Genomic DNA, 12,929 nt, shown 5'->3' on the forward strand with positions numbered 1-12,929 from the left:
TTTCTGAGTTTAAGGAAGAATCTTTTTGTTGTCTAAAGTGACTTTTGGTAAAAATATATTGCAGCTATTAGATATATACCACCAGATGGGAATAATCATCTTGGGAAAAGACTGAAGGAAAATCCTTTAGCAAGAACCTATTAATCACGTAACTGAAAAGAATACAAACAAGTAGCCTGGTACCTTCTAAGCATGTATACTCTTTTTTTATTTCCTTACAAAAAACCACCCTGTATCAAGGCCTTCTGCAAGAGCCAGCAGTACCCTATCACACTACTGCCTCTCTGAAATGGGCATTTTGGTGATGATTATGTTGGTAGATGAACCAGAATCAAAATCAAGTCTTCAACCTGAAAAAAACAGAAAACATTAAGCATTGCCCCAGGCCTGGGGTAAACCTATGGGATGTACTTTTTACCAGAAAAAGTTAGATTACACTTACATCTCGGGCTTTCACATAGAAGGCCTCTTGAAAAGCAGCTTCTAATGAGCCAATAAAAAATACAGGATGGCAGTCTCCATATCTATAGGAAAAAGTATCCGTATTAATTAAAATACATTTCAAATTAACTTCAAAGTTACACAAGTCTAAACAATGAATTATGTAAATTCAAGGCTAATGTTAAAACATTTCCTTAAAGGCTTGGGAATGAATGAGCTTCATTAGTTCTTAGAGTTCTCCTTGGCCTATACTGATATACTAGAACAGTACAATTTTAAGCACATCTAGCAAATGTATTTAATTAAGTGCCACAAAACCATGACATTTATAAATAGCAGTTCCTGGTTACCCACGGTTATAAAATTTTGCTAGCTACTGTCGCCTTAACTTTGCATTTTAGTTCATTTATTCTGGAAGTCCAACAAAGAGGGGGAAATGGTATCCTGCAAAGTTTTCAAATTATACTATTACATTGGAAAATAGAACTAAAGAGAAATGTCATTTACATGAAAATTTATGGTTAAATATTTAAATCCTCTTTACTTAAACACCTTTGGAGAATCTCAAATGCACATGTAAATCTCATGTAAATGCACAGAAAACATGCTATATTAGACTCTAAAAAGAAAAGAGGCTAAATGATTCCAAGCAAAAATTAAAAATTCACTTCCATTTAAAATTATCTTTTTAGCCCTAGCCAGTTTGGCTCAATGGATACCGGGTTCAATTTCGGTCAAGGGCACATGCCTGAATTGTGGGCCCAATCCCCAGCGGGGGGTGTGCAGAAGGCAGCTAATCAATAATTCTCTCTCATCATTGATGTTTCTATCTCCCTCTCCCTTCCTCTCTGAAATAAATAAAAATTATGTAATGTTATTTTGAAGCATATTTTGTTTGCCCTAGACACACTAAAAAGTAGTATTTTATAACCTAGTCCTTTGCAACTATAGTCAAAATATTAAATTAGTGATCCATTACTTGTGCTTCAATAAAGAAAGATACAAAGCCCGGCCGGTGTGGCTCAGTGGTTGAGCAATGACCCATGAACCAGAAAGTAACAGTTAGTTTTCCAGTCAGGGCACATGCCTGGGTTGCTGGATCGATTCCCAGTAGGGAACGTGCAGGATGCAGCTGATCAATGATTCTCTCTGATCATTGATGTTCCTATTTCTCTCTCCCTCTCCCTTCCTCTTTGAAATCAATAAAGAAGAAGATGAAGAAGAATAAGAATAAGAATAAGAAGAAGAAGAAGAAGAAGAAGAAGAAGAAGAAGAAGAGCTACAGAGATAAGATGACTACATCTCTGAAGTGGCATAAATGGTTAACTGGTTATTTGACATTGAATACTACATGTTTCACTATCAGGACTATATAAGTTGACAAATATAATCTTTGAATACTTTAAGGAGAAATTAAAAAATAATCAATTTATGATTAAAACTGCTCCAGAAAAATACAGTGGCATTAAAAGAACATCAACTTTATAGAGTTAATATCCTAACCCTACCTTGAGGAAAACTCTGCTGTAAATTGTAATAAGGCATCTCCTTCATTTTCTGCGTTTTCTGGCACTAAAAAACAAACAAAAGAAAAAACAAAAACAAAAAAAACAAAACAAATAGACACGAAAAACAAACCACATAACATCTAATCCCACATATAAGAAATATATTTAATCAATAAAGAGAAAATAAGATTAAGTTTTAGTTTCTGTGATATATCTGAGGAGACATTTTATCTTGATATACATTAGGAGAATTCATGAAATCTTAAAAAAGTAACTTAAAAAAATTCCAAGCTCATAAATTTTGGAAAAGCAACTGACACAATCTTGCTAATAGACATTTAAAACATGTGCCAGGCATCACTCAGAATGTCAATGTTTTCTTGAAATGACATCTTGTGATTAAATTATATAAAAAGAATCTCAATTTATTTTAAAGACCTATTAATCAGAAAAATAGTCAATTTAATGCAAATATACCTATTTCTTCTCCCAGGAATTCCCTAATTTCAGAACAAATGATCCACTTAAGGACTTCTTTTAAGGATCATTTTTCATATAGCAACCACTTATGATTCTACAGTATGCATCTTGTAAGGTGTAAGTGAGGGAGATGGTACATTTATTTATTTATTTACTTATTTTTCTTTTTCTTCCAAAGATACTCAAAGATCAGTGAATGGAAAAGTAATACTAATATTGGTTTGTTTTTTGTTTTTAGAGATATGGTCAATTTAATTACAAGATTTTAAAAAATACCACTTTGTGGTTAATTCATTAAAATATTTAAATAGTAAAAATTTTGGTATTTCTAATAAGATTTGGGGAAACAAAAGTTTGTCACAGAAGTTTGTTGACAAACTCTAGGTTTAAAGTAAAGGGACAGATTCATAGCTAATTACACATGTGAAACAAGTTACATTTCCTTGCATTTTAATGAATTTTACTAAAGCATTGGGAAATCACTAGGCTTAATAAAATCAAAACTCAAGAGGCTCTAATTCTAATGAATAGTGCTTATTTGTTATATTTTCTTTCCAAACCCAAAAGTCAGTAAGAAACTTTTAAGTTCACAACTCTTCATAAGTTTTTGCAATAAAAGGGAGAATTATAATGCCGGACCCAAAGAACTATTAATACTCACTCATTGGAGATTTTCTCAGGGCAGTTGACGCCATGCCGAATACTTCTCCATCATCCACCCCAAATTCAGGAGCATCTTCGAAGTCATCTCCATCACTATCACTAACCATATGAACATCGGTGCTTTGCTATTTAAGGAAATCAAATTTCAAAATATAAGTTATGCCATCACATTTAGCATTATAAAAGCTATATTAAATAAGGAACCATTTCTTAGAGCAAAGCTCAATATTTTTCAGTTTAAGGCTTTCATATATCTCTAAACTTGCTGTGATATCCCCAGAATAGAGATTGGAGACGGAGGGAAAATAAAAGGTGCTTACAAACTTAATGAAGGCAGGCTTTTTGTTTATTTGATCCCTGGCCTATAGTAACACAACTTAGTGCTCAAAAATAATTGCTCAAAAAGTGAGGTAACAGGTACAACTGGGAGAGGTCAGAGACAAGGTAAGCTATATGAGACTTTTACAAAGCTCACACTAATCTATGTTTGTCAGGGGTATGTTTGAAAAGCAAGGATAGCATTTTCAAACTTGGCACTTCTTTACTGCAATGGTTCTCAAAATTTTTCATTAGTAAAATATGGCACACTATCCTCACAGTATTATTGGAAGATAACATAAAATACACTTCTATCTTTTAAAATATGGTGTGCTGTGTACTTCAGTTATAAAAATGAGGAAACTAATTTGATCCTTTAGTCAATGCAGAAGACCCTAACTTAGAGATAAATATTTGCCAGAAAAGCATTAAGAGAAACTTAGAATCAAAGACTCAAAAACTTAGCTAGACGGGATATTAGAGGTCAGCCACTTACAGAAACAGATGTTAAAGCTAGAAGGGATTTTAAAGATCTCTCATCAGTGATTTTCAAATTTCTTTTCAAAGGGTTACCTCCTTCCTCCAGCCCCAAGCAAAACATTATGCAAAATTACAATGCATATAATATTTGAAAAGGCCTCTCTGACTGATGCAGGGAGAGGGCATTAGGGAGCCTAATGGTCTTGGCGTTTGGCTTCTTCCTCCTCATATCCCTTTGACAGTGCGTTACCTCCAATGGCTCTCAGGACACTATGGGACAATTTTAAAAACCACTGGCCTAGGGCAGTGATCGGCAAACTCATTAGTCAACAGAGCCAAATATCAACAGTACAACAATTGAAATTTTCTTTTGAGAGCCAAAAACCGACTTCTGCGCATGGGCCACGAAGTTTCAATCGCACTATCCATGCGCGCCCACACGTAGTATTTTGTGGAAAAGCCACACTCAAGGGGCCAAAGAACCTCAGTTTGCCGACCAATGGCCCAGTGAGTCTAACAGCTCCAAATGAGGAAGCCAAAATATTTACCCCATTTGACACAGTAGGTTTAGCATTTCTTCCTTGGGCATAACCAAGCATTAATACCCAGAATTGTGAGACTTTCCCTCTTATTTTAAAGACAGGCTTCTCAATGGTTTGAATAGAGAAGGTAATGAACATATACTTATTGGATAAGTAAAAATGATAAGTCCTGGCCCTAAACAGTCTATCTGCTATCCTGACTGTATCATTATTTCCCACAGAAGCCTTGGTTATATTTGTGATCATAATCCTACTTTAGTGTTTTGCTTTGTAGAGCTAAGACCTCTTCCTGATTTTAACAGTTCAACAGCTTAAATATTTAAAAACCCTCCTCATTTCAAGGCAGTGAGGGAGCCTCCTCCACAAAATAACACATTTACTAAGACCACAACTGTGCTTGAATTCCCTCTGTATTTCAGGCAGGCAAATTATCTGGAGTATGAAGTTCCCTTGAACTTCGAGGCTCAGTCTTAAACAGGTAAAGGCTCAAACCCTTAAAGATACACTACGTGTTCCTTTAGGATGCTCACTCAGGCTCTCAGGCAAGAGGAAATAAACAAAAGGCCAGTAAGACAAACTTCCTCAAATTCTTATTAGCTAAGCTATCATCTTAGCCTTCTATTAGTCTTGCCTAGTATTCACCCCTTCTTTAAGAGGCATCAGGTTAAATAGGAGGGTTGGAAAACACAGATGAAAAGAAAGGGATTATTCTATGTATCATCTTTATTTTTCACCCCCTTTACTTTAGTCCCCCTATTTATCCTCTTTCTCTGATTTCAGTTTTCAATCAAATAGCAGTCCCTTTCCATAGCAACAGTACTTAACCTCATGGATGTGATTTTAATTTTGTGCCTATGTAACCCATTATTCATTTTGTCTTCACAAAGTATAGCATTCCCAAATCTCTGAAGAGCCCAAGAAAATGAAATCCTACAACGATAACATCTTCAAAGGGAGGTATCTAAAAGCCGATTTTGTTGAAAAAGTATATTTCAAATATGAATTATTGAAGTATCTGCAAGAATGAGCTACTTAATTATGTATAAGGAACTCCCAATCTCCTTACATTTTCTTATCAGCCATCTAACAGGTTAGGAAAAGCTTCTTCTAAAAAATGAGATAAACAACCTTTTTATCATTAATGTTTGCTGATGCAAATAATAATCTCTTGGTTCAGTGATGGCTGCCCTAAAATTCTTTAAATACAAATAAGCTATTTATTCAGAATTTTAAAAATAGCTTTAAAAAATGTGATTCTATTTAGCTATTTATTAATTTGTTCCTTTTTTCATTTAACAAATATTTATAAGCCCCTACTAAGTGCTACACTGCTTGCACCCATGTGAAAGATATAGATTATGGTCTCTCAAGGAATACTATATAAAATATAAAGATAATTATAATACCTAGTGATAAGTATTAAGACAGATAAGTTCAGAGGACAGCATTTAATGCACTGGAGGGATTAGGGCAAACTTCCTAGAGGAGATAACAACCAAACTGAGATAAAAATGTAGGACTCATATATACTTGGCACTGAGGCAAGCTTAAAACTGAAGCAGATATTCCTTTCACCAACTACTTATATCAAAACACCAAGTTAAAAAGTTTAGGAAATAGCCGGGACCGGTTTAGCTCAATGGATAGAGCGTCGGCTTGGGGACTGAAGGGTCCCGGGTTCGATTCCGGTCAAGGGCATGTACCTTGGTTGCGGGCATATCCCCGGTAGGGGTTGTGCAAAAGGCAACTGATCGATGACTCTCTCTCATCGATGTTTCTAACTCTCTATCTCTCTCCCTTCCTCTCTGTACAAAAATCAATAAAATATATTTTAAAAAAATAAAAAAAATAAAAAGTTTAGGAAATAGAGATAAAACATAGTTCCAGCCTTCAAAAAACTCCCATTCTAAAGGAAGGCATATTTAGTTGCAAATATGTCTTTTTCAGTGTAATCAGAGATATAACAAAAGATTAAGCAAAGGCTATTGGAAAATAAAGAAGACAGTGATTAGTTACTTTAGGACCGGTGAAGAAGATTGTGTAATAAGTGCTATTATTTAACCCTTGCCTTAAGAAAAGATACCAATATTGTGGAGCGTGAGTAATGGAAATTTGATGGGGAGGGAGTTGTAGTCTAAGCAGACAAAAAACTCAAGCAAGGAATTGAATATTTTGAAAAATCAATAAAGAACCCAGCAAAGCATATGGAATCATTAGCTCTATGCATGGAAGAGGAATGTGGACTGGCAGATAGGACAAAAGGTTTGATGGGTCTAGATGTGGCAGTCCTAAAATCAGCACACTAAGGACTTTACTCGGATGGCAATAGGGAAAGCACTAAAGGTTTTTAGGCAGCAACTGTTCGAGGGAATAACTGATGGCTGTGTGTGTTTGTGTGTTTGGGGTGGTATGGTAGCATATGGTAGATTAGACTTGAGGACATGAGAAAGGTGACTTATATCAGAGTTGCAAGTGAGAGAACCTAAGAACCTATATTTGAGCCATAGCAATAGAAACTGAATGAAGGGGACTTAAAATAATATATTTCAGCAGAACTGACAGGAAATGTTGACCAGCTAGACTTAAGAATCAAGAAAAAAAATAAAGATTTAAAAAAAGAAAGAAAGAAAGAAAGAAAGAAAGAAAGAAAGAAAGAAAGAAAGAAAGAAAGAAAGAGGTGAATATGACACCAAGATTTGGGTAACTTAGTGGTTAGAGATGGTTAGGTCCTGGGAGGGAGTATGCTGAGACCAGTTCTCAGAATTTGAGGAAGCTTGTAGGACATCTAGGTAAAAACATCTAGTTTGCAGCTGGGGGAAAAAAAAAATATGACCAGCTCAGGAGAGAGCCTCAGAAAAGATTTAAATTTGGAAGCCATCCGTATATAAATAACAGTTGAGATTATGAAAATGAATAAGATCAATCAGTTAAAAAATAAGGAAATAAGAGTGAAAAAGATAAGAGTTTACAGAAAATAAAAATATTTCAATTGGTGAAGGAAGAGAAACAGTAAGAGAATAGATAGATAAGCTGTCAAAAATAAGAAAAGTCAACTGAAAGAATCTTAGAAGCAAGGTCTGAGAAAATTTCAATGAATAACTGTAAATAGGTTCAATAGGATTGTAATTAAGAAAGAGATAACTATTGTATTATGATAAGAAGTTATAAAATAATGGTTTTAACATTAACTATATTTAGAATTTGGTTTTTATTATTCTTGAGCTACTCCTATACTGTCCACTGAAGAATGGACAATTCCCAAGGAGATTGGTCCAAGGGATCCCTATACTGTCCCACCCAAGGATTTGGGAAGAGGAGTGATAGGTACCTACCTAGGCACCCAAAGATATGGAAAGATCATTTAAAGGGGAATCAAGAGCAATTAGTGGGTGGGAAGGAGAGAAAAATGTGGAACTATCTACCTAATAAAAGAGAAACATGCAAATTGATTGTACCTTCTCTACCCCCACCAGCCAATCAGGGCAAGTATGCAAATTAATCCAACCAAGATGGTGGTTAATTTGCATATCCAGACCACAGCAAAGGCTGAAGACGGCATAGAAAGAAGCCAAGCGCTGCAGAAGGGAGTGAAGCTGTGGAGAAGTAAGTGCTTGGGGGAGAAAGAAGGGAGGCAGGCGGGGCAGCGACCCCAGCAGGAAGCCCCATTGCAGGAATCTTCCTGCAGTGAGCCTCTAGTCATATATAAAATGTATTTGCAGGTCCAAAAGGAGAATATAAGGAATAAAATTTTTCCAATTTATGGATTGCCATTAAAATTTATAATAGCAATCCATGAATTCAAAAATTAAATTTAACTACTTATCTCAAATATCTCCTTCCTAACTTAAGACTTACTAATAGCAAAATTGTCTTGAAATATATGAAGTCATATAGGAGAAGAGTTAAAACCAGAAAAAATAAGTAAAACTACTGGGTGGAAGCTACCAAGACATGGGTTTCAGTTTAATATAAGAAAACTATCAACAGACAGCTGCTCAAAAATGGAACTGGTGCCTCATGAAGACAGAACCCTATAATTAAAGGTAAAACAAAGGTACCGTATTTTTCGGACCATAAGATGCTCTGGACCATAAGACACACCAGTTTTTAGAGAAGGGAAATGAAGAAAAAAAGATTCTGAAACAAATAGTGTCCTAAAATATTTTATGTGCATTAAAACCCAACATCACAGTCATAAACACATATAATCAACCCTGTAAAGTAAACAGCAGCATTTAGAACCATTTTAGAGCCGGGCAAGCACACAGAGACCACACAGAGCCGGGCAAGTAAAAAAACTTTTTTTTTAAAGTATATGTGTAGGCTATATTTGGACCATAAGACGCAGGGACTTTTTCCCCCCACTTCTGGGGGGAAAAAAGTGCGTCTTATGGTCCGAAAAATACGGTATATTTTGAGGGGATACTTTGAGTGAACTCTTTCAGCATGCGAACTGTGGTCCTAACGTCTGGAACCTAGAAGACATTAAGTGATGTTTAAATGAATGAGGGATGAATGGATGGAAGAGTAAACACTGAATTAAAAATCCCTTTGTTTTTATAACTCTATGACAACATAAAAACCACAGCTTCTTTCCCATTTCTCACCAGCTCCCTGGAGGAGGTACCCTGTTTCCCCGAAAATAAGACAGTGTCTTATATTAATTTTTGCTCCCAAAGATGCGGTAGGTCTTATTTTCAGGGGATGTCTTATTTTTCCATGAAGAAGAATATGGTACACATTTATTGTTAAATGAAAATAAAGGAAATTTATTACCTGTATACAGTATGGTAGTACAGTAGTTGTCAACAGAAACCAGACAAACTGTGAATCCTACAGTATCAAGAATTTACTCATTTATTCAATGACAATCATGTCATCATCTTCTGGAACATCATCATAACAATCCAATTCCTGAATTTCCTGTGACTCCATTTCTTTCAGAATCAATGGACGAAATCTCTCATGTTTAGCCTGTGTGTGTGTGTGTGTGGGGGGGTGTGTGTGTGTGCTTATTTTCGGGGGATACCTTATATTTCACTCAGAAGGAAACCTGTAAGTAGGTCTTATTTTCGGAATGTCTTATTTTCAGGGAAACACGGTAGTATTTATAGTTAGCTAGGGAAGAATAATGGGTTCATCTCAGACAATCAGATTTTAAGATATTCCCAAAGATGTGACTACTTTAGTTTGACAAAGCTTCCTAAGCCTACGCTCCCTTTTCTAATTAATCTAAAAAGTATGTCAGTTTCACAAACACCACTCCTCACTCTGTGATACTGACTTCTCACACATAATGGCATGGGTACGAGAAGAAATAAAATGAAGTGAAATAGGTATCTGTCACCTCTCAGATAATGGAACAATTAAGAATTTTGGATGTAGCTTGTTGGTCACTTTTTAATGTTAGTGGATTTATCCATTAAAGAGTTGAAACATATCTACTTTAGTCATTTAAAATATATTCAGAAATATTAAAAACAAATATTTCAATAAATTATTTCTGCCAAACATGAAATTCATTATCATTTTTTCTTTCATGAGAATTAGTGAAATGAAATGCTAAAAAAAAAAGGATGTGGATTCTTTAAAGGAAATCAACATTTTTTGAGGCCCAAGAAAACAGTATAGTAGTATTTATAGCAAGAGGAAAACCTTATTTCTATGTGGATTTCTGAAATGTTAAAAATCATATAGTCAGTTTAAATACAAATTTGCAGCCATTTTTTTTATATAGAAAGTAAGTGCAAAATAATTTTATTGAACTAGCCCAAACTTTTCAAATACTTTCAGGCTTTAGCCTAAAACAGATAGGTATAAATAAACTTTTTCTGTACTATTTAGTTATGACCTCTGTGATGTACATTTTTTAAATCATGGTAATGATATTTCCTAGCACATAACAGGAGCTCAATAAATACTCCTTAAACTGATAAGCTATAATGTTCAGGCCCATTTTCCCATTCCCTTATAACCAAAGTCATAGTTGGACAGAGTGTTATTTGTAGCCATGGAAAAGGTACTGCCTTTTAATATCACTCAGCCCCACAAAGACACACACACATAAACATGTTCAATCTTATCTGGCCCTCTACTTTGTTTCCATAGCACCCTATGTACACTGATTGCTCTCACTGCATTTATTGTTTTTGTTTTTGTTTTAAATAATATATATTTTATTGATTTTTCACAGAGAGGAAGGAAGAGGGATAGAGAGCTAGAAACATCGATGAGAGAGAAACATCGACCAGCTGCCTCCTGCACACCCCCTACTGGGGATGTACCTGTAACCAATGTACATGCCCTTGACAGGAATCAAACCTGGGACCTTTTAGTCCACAGATGGATGCTCTATCCACTGAGCCAAACTGGTTTCGGCTCACTGCATTTATTGTAATACTAGAGGTCCAGCACACGAAATTCGTGCATGGGGTATGTCCCTCAGCCCAGCCTGCACCCTCTCCAATCTGGGACCCCTCAAGGGATGTCCAACTGCCCATTTAGGCCCGATCCAACTAGGTAAGTCGGACATCCCTCTCACAATCCAGGACTGCTGGCTGACAATTACTTGCCTGGCTGCCCTCCTGATTGCCCCTAACCACTTATGCTTGCCAGACTAATCACCCCCTAACCACTAACCTGCCAGCCCGATTGCCCCTAGCTGCTCTCCTCTGTTGTCCTGGTCACCCCTAGCTGTCCTCCCCTGCAAGCCTGATCGCCTCCAACTGCCCTTCCTTGCTGGCTTTGTTGCCCCCAAACACCTTCCCCTACAGGCCTGCTTGCCCCTAACTGCCCTCCCCTGCTGGCCTGGTCACCCCTAACTTCCTTCCTTCGCCAGGCTGGTTGCCCCTAACTGCCCTCCTCTGCCAACCTGATCACCCCTAATTGCCCTCCCCTGCTGGCTTGGTGTCCCTCCCTTCCCCAACTTTCCTCCCCTGCAGACCTTGTCCCTCCCAACTGCGTCCCCGGCAAGCCTGTCCCCACCTTCAACTGCCCTCCCTTGCAGGCCTGGTTCCTCCCAACTGCCCTCCCCCATAGGCCTGGTTCCCCCCACTGCCCTCCCCTGCCAGCCTGGTCACCCATAAATGCTCCTTGCTGCTGGCCTAATTGCTCCCAACTGCCCTCCTCTGCAGGCCCTGTCCCCCCTAACTGTCCTATCCTGCTGGCCTGATCGCCCCCAACTGCCCTCCCTTGCAGGCCAGGACCCTCCCAAATGCCTTCCCCTGCTGGCCATCTTGTGGCAGCCATCTTGTGTGCACATGGGGGCAGCCCTGTTGTGTGTTGGAGTGACGGTCAATTTGCATATTACCTCTTTATTATACAGGATGTCATTATTATTAGTTTACTAATATATCACCTTTGACTCTGAGCATCTTGGTATAGGTACATTGTTATTCATCTTTGCACAATGCCTGGCTCACAGAAGGTGCACCAACTGAATGAGTTAAAGAACCTTCAGAATCAATCCTAATAAATGTACTCAATCCTAATAAATAGCAGCAAAGAAAATGCCTGTTAACCTGACAGTTCTACATAAAAATCATTTTAACCAATCCATCCAAATTCTGTCTGCTGAAACATGAAACTTAAAGAACAAGAAAGACCACATTAGCCATAACCTTGCATGGAAAGTTTCTACTTTAAAGAGTTTACTTGGGGGGAGTTACTGAGACTTTATTCACGCTACATTAACTTTATCTATTCATTGCTGTGGCAGATAAAAAAGAATAGGAAGTGGGCAGGTGTGTGGAGGATAGGCCTTATGTTCACTGAAAAGCTGGCTAACAGGCTTACCTCCTCGGACTGCTCCCGGGTCTGTGTAGGTGAAGATCTCCTTCCCACTGTCAGTCGATGGCAGGGATAAGAGAGCCCCGATTCAGCAAGACACATCTGCAAAAAGTAGAATCCATCATTTGTAAACAAAATGTGGCCATGTTTTACAAAAGGTTTTTACTTCTGGGATATTTTTTTTTATTATTATTATTTCTGAAGTTACATTAGAAAGATCACTCTAGCAGCCCAGGTATTACATTACCAGGAAGGCTCTTAATATTTGAAAATGTTTCCGTATACTAATGTTACAATAGTTAGGCTATTTACTATTCATTAAACAATAGACTTGGGCTCCAGGAAACTGTAACAAGCCTAAAATATACATCACTCCCCCCCTAACATGTCTGTTACCTTTCTAATTAGCAGAATAATATATCAGTTTCCTAATTCTGAGAGAGGTACTCTATAAATCTTTTTTGGAGGTTAGTGATGGATTTCTTTAAAAAAGGTTTCCACACATCACAACTATGTTGTTTGTGCTTTAATCATTATTAATTCACAATTTTAGATCATTATTATAGCTTATAAATCTATAATGTATGTAAAGCACCTAGCACATGTTCCGTTTACCTTCTTATTACCATTGTGATTTAAAACACTACCCAAAGAATTTGCCTAGTTTAGCCCAAAGTAATATATATTTACTTCTATTGAAGTTTACAGT

The 12,929-nt window shown here is 36.9% G+C and overlaps 1 protein-coding gene across 9 annotated transcripts in view; it reads right to left on the reverse strand.

The window, feature by feature from the left end:
* The window catches only part of FAF1 (Fas associated factor 1), a 294,589-nt gene that overhangs the window by 94,029 nt on the left and 187,631 nt on the right, over positions 1–12,929 (reverse strand). For all 9 annotated transcript variants that reach the window (XM_036447942.2, XM_036447943.2, XM_036447941.2 and 6 more), the window contains 4 exons: positions 12,227–12,322; positions 3,091–3,217; positions 1,950–2,013; positions 443–524 (listed from right to left, as the gene is read on the reverse strand). In XM_036447942.2, the coding sequence (XP_036303835.1) occupies positions 443–524; positions 1,950–2,013; positions 3,091–3,217; positions 12,227–12,322 (369 nt within the window). The remainder of the gene's footprint in view (positions 1–442; positions 525–1,949; positions 2,014–3,090; positions 3,218–12,226; positions 12,323–12,929) is intronic.

This window comes from Pipistrellus kuhlii, unplaced genomic scaffold (assembly GCF_014108245.1).
Source record: "Pipistrellus kuhlii isolate mPipKuh1 unplaced genomic scaffold, mPipKuh1.p scaffold_m20_p_2, whole genome shotgun sequence".
Lineage (NCBI taxonomy): Eukaryota > Metazoa > Chordata > Mammalia > Chiroptera > Vespertilionidae > Pipistrellus > Pipistrellus kuhlii.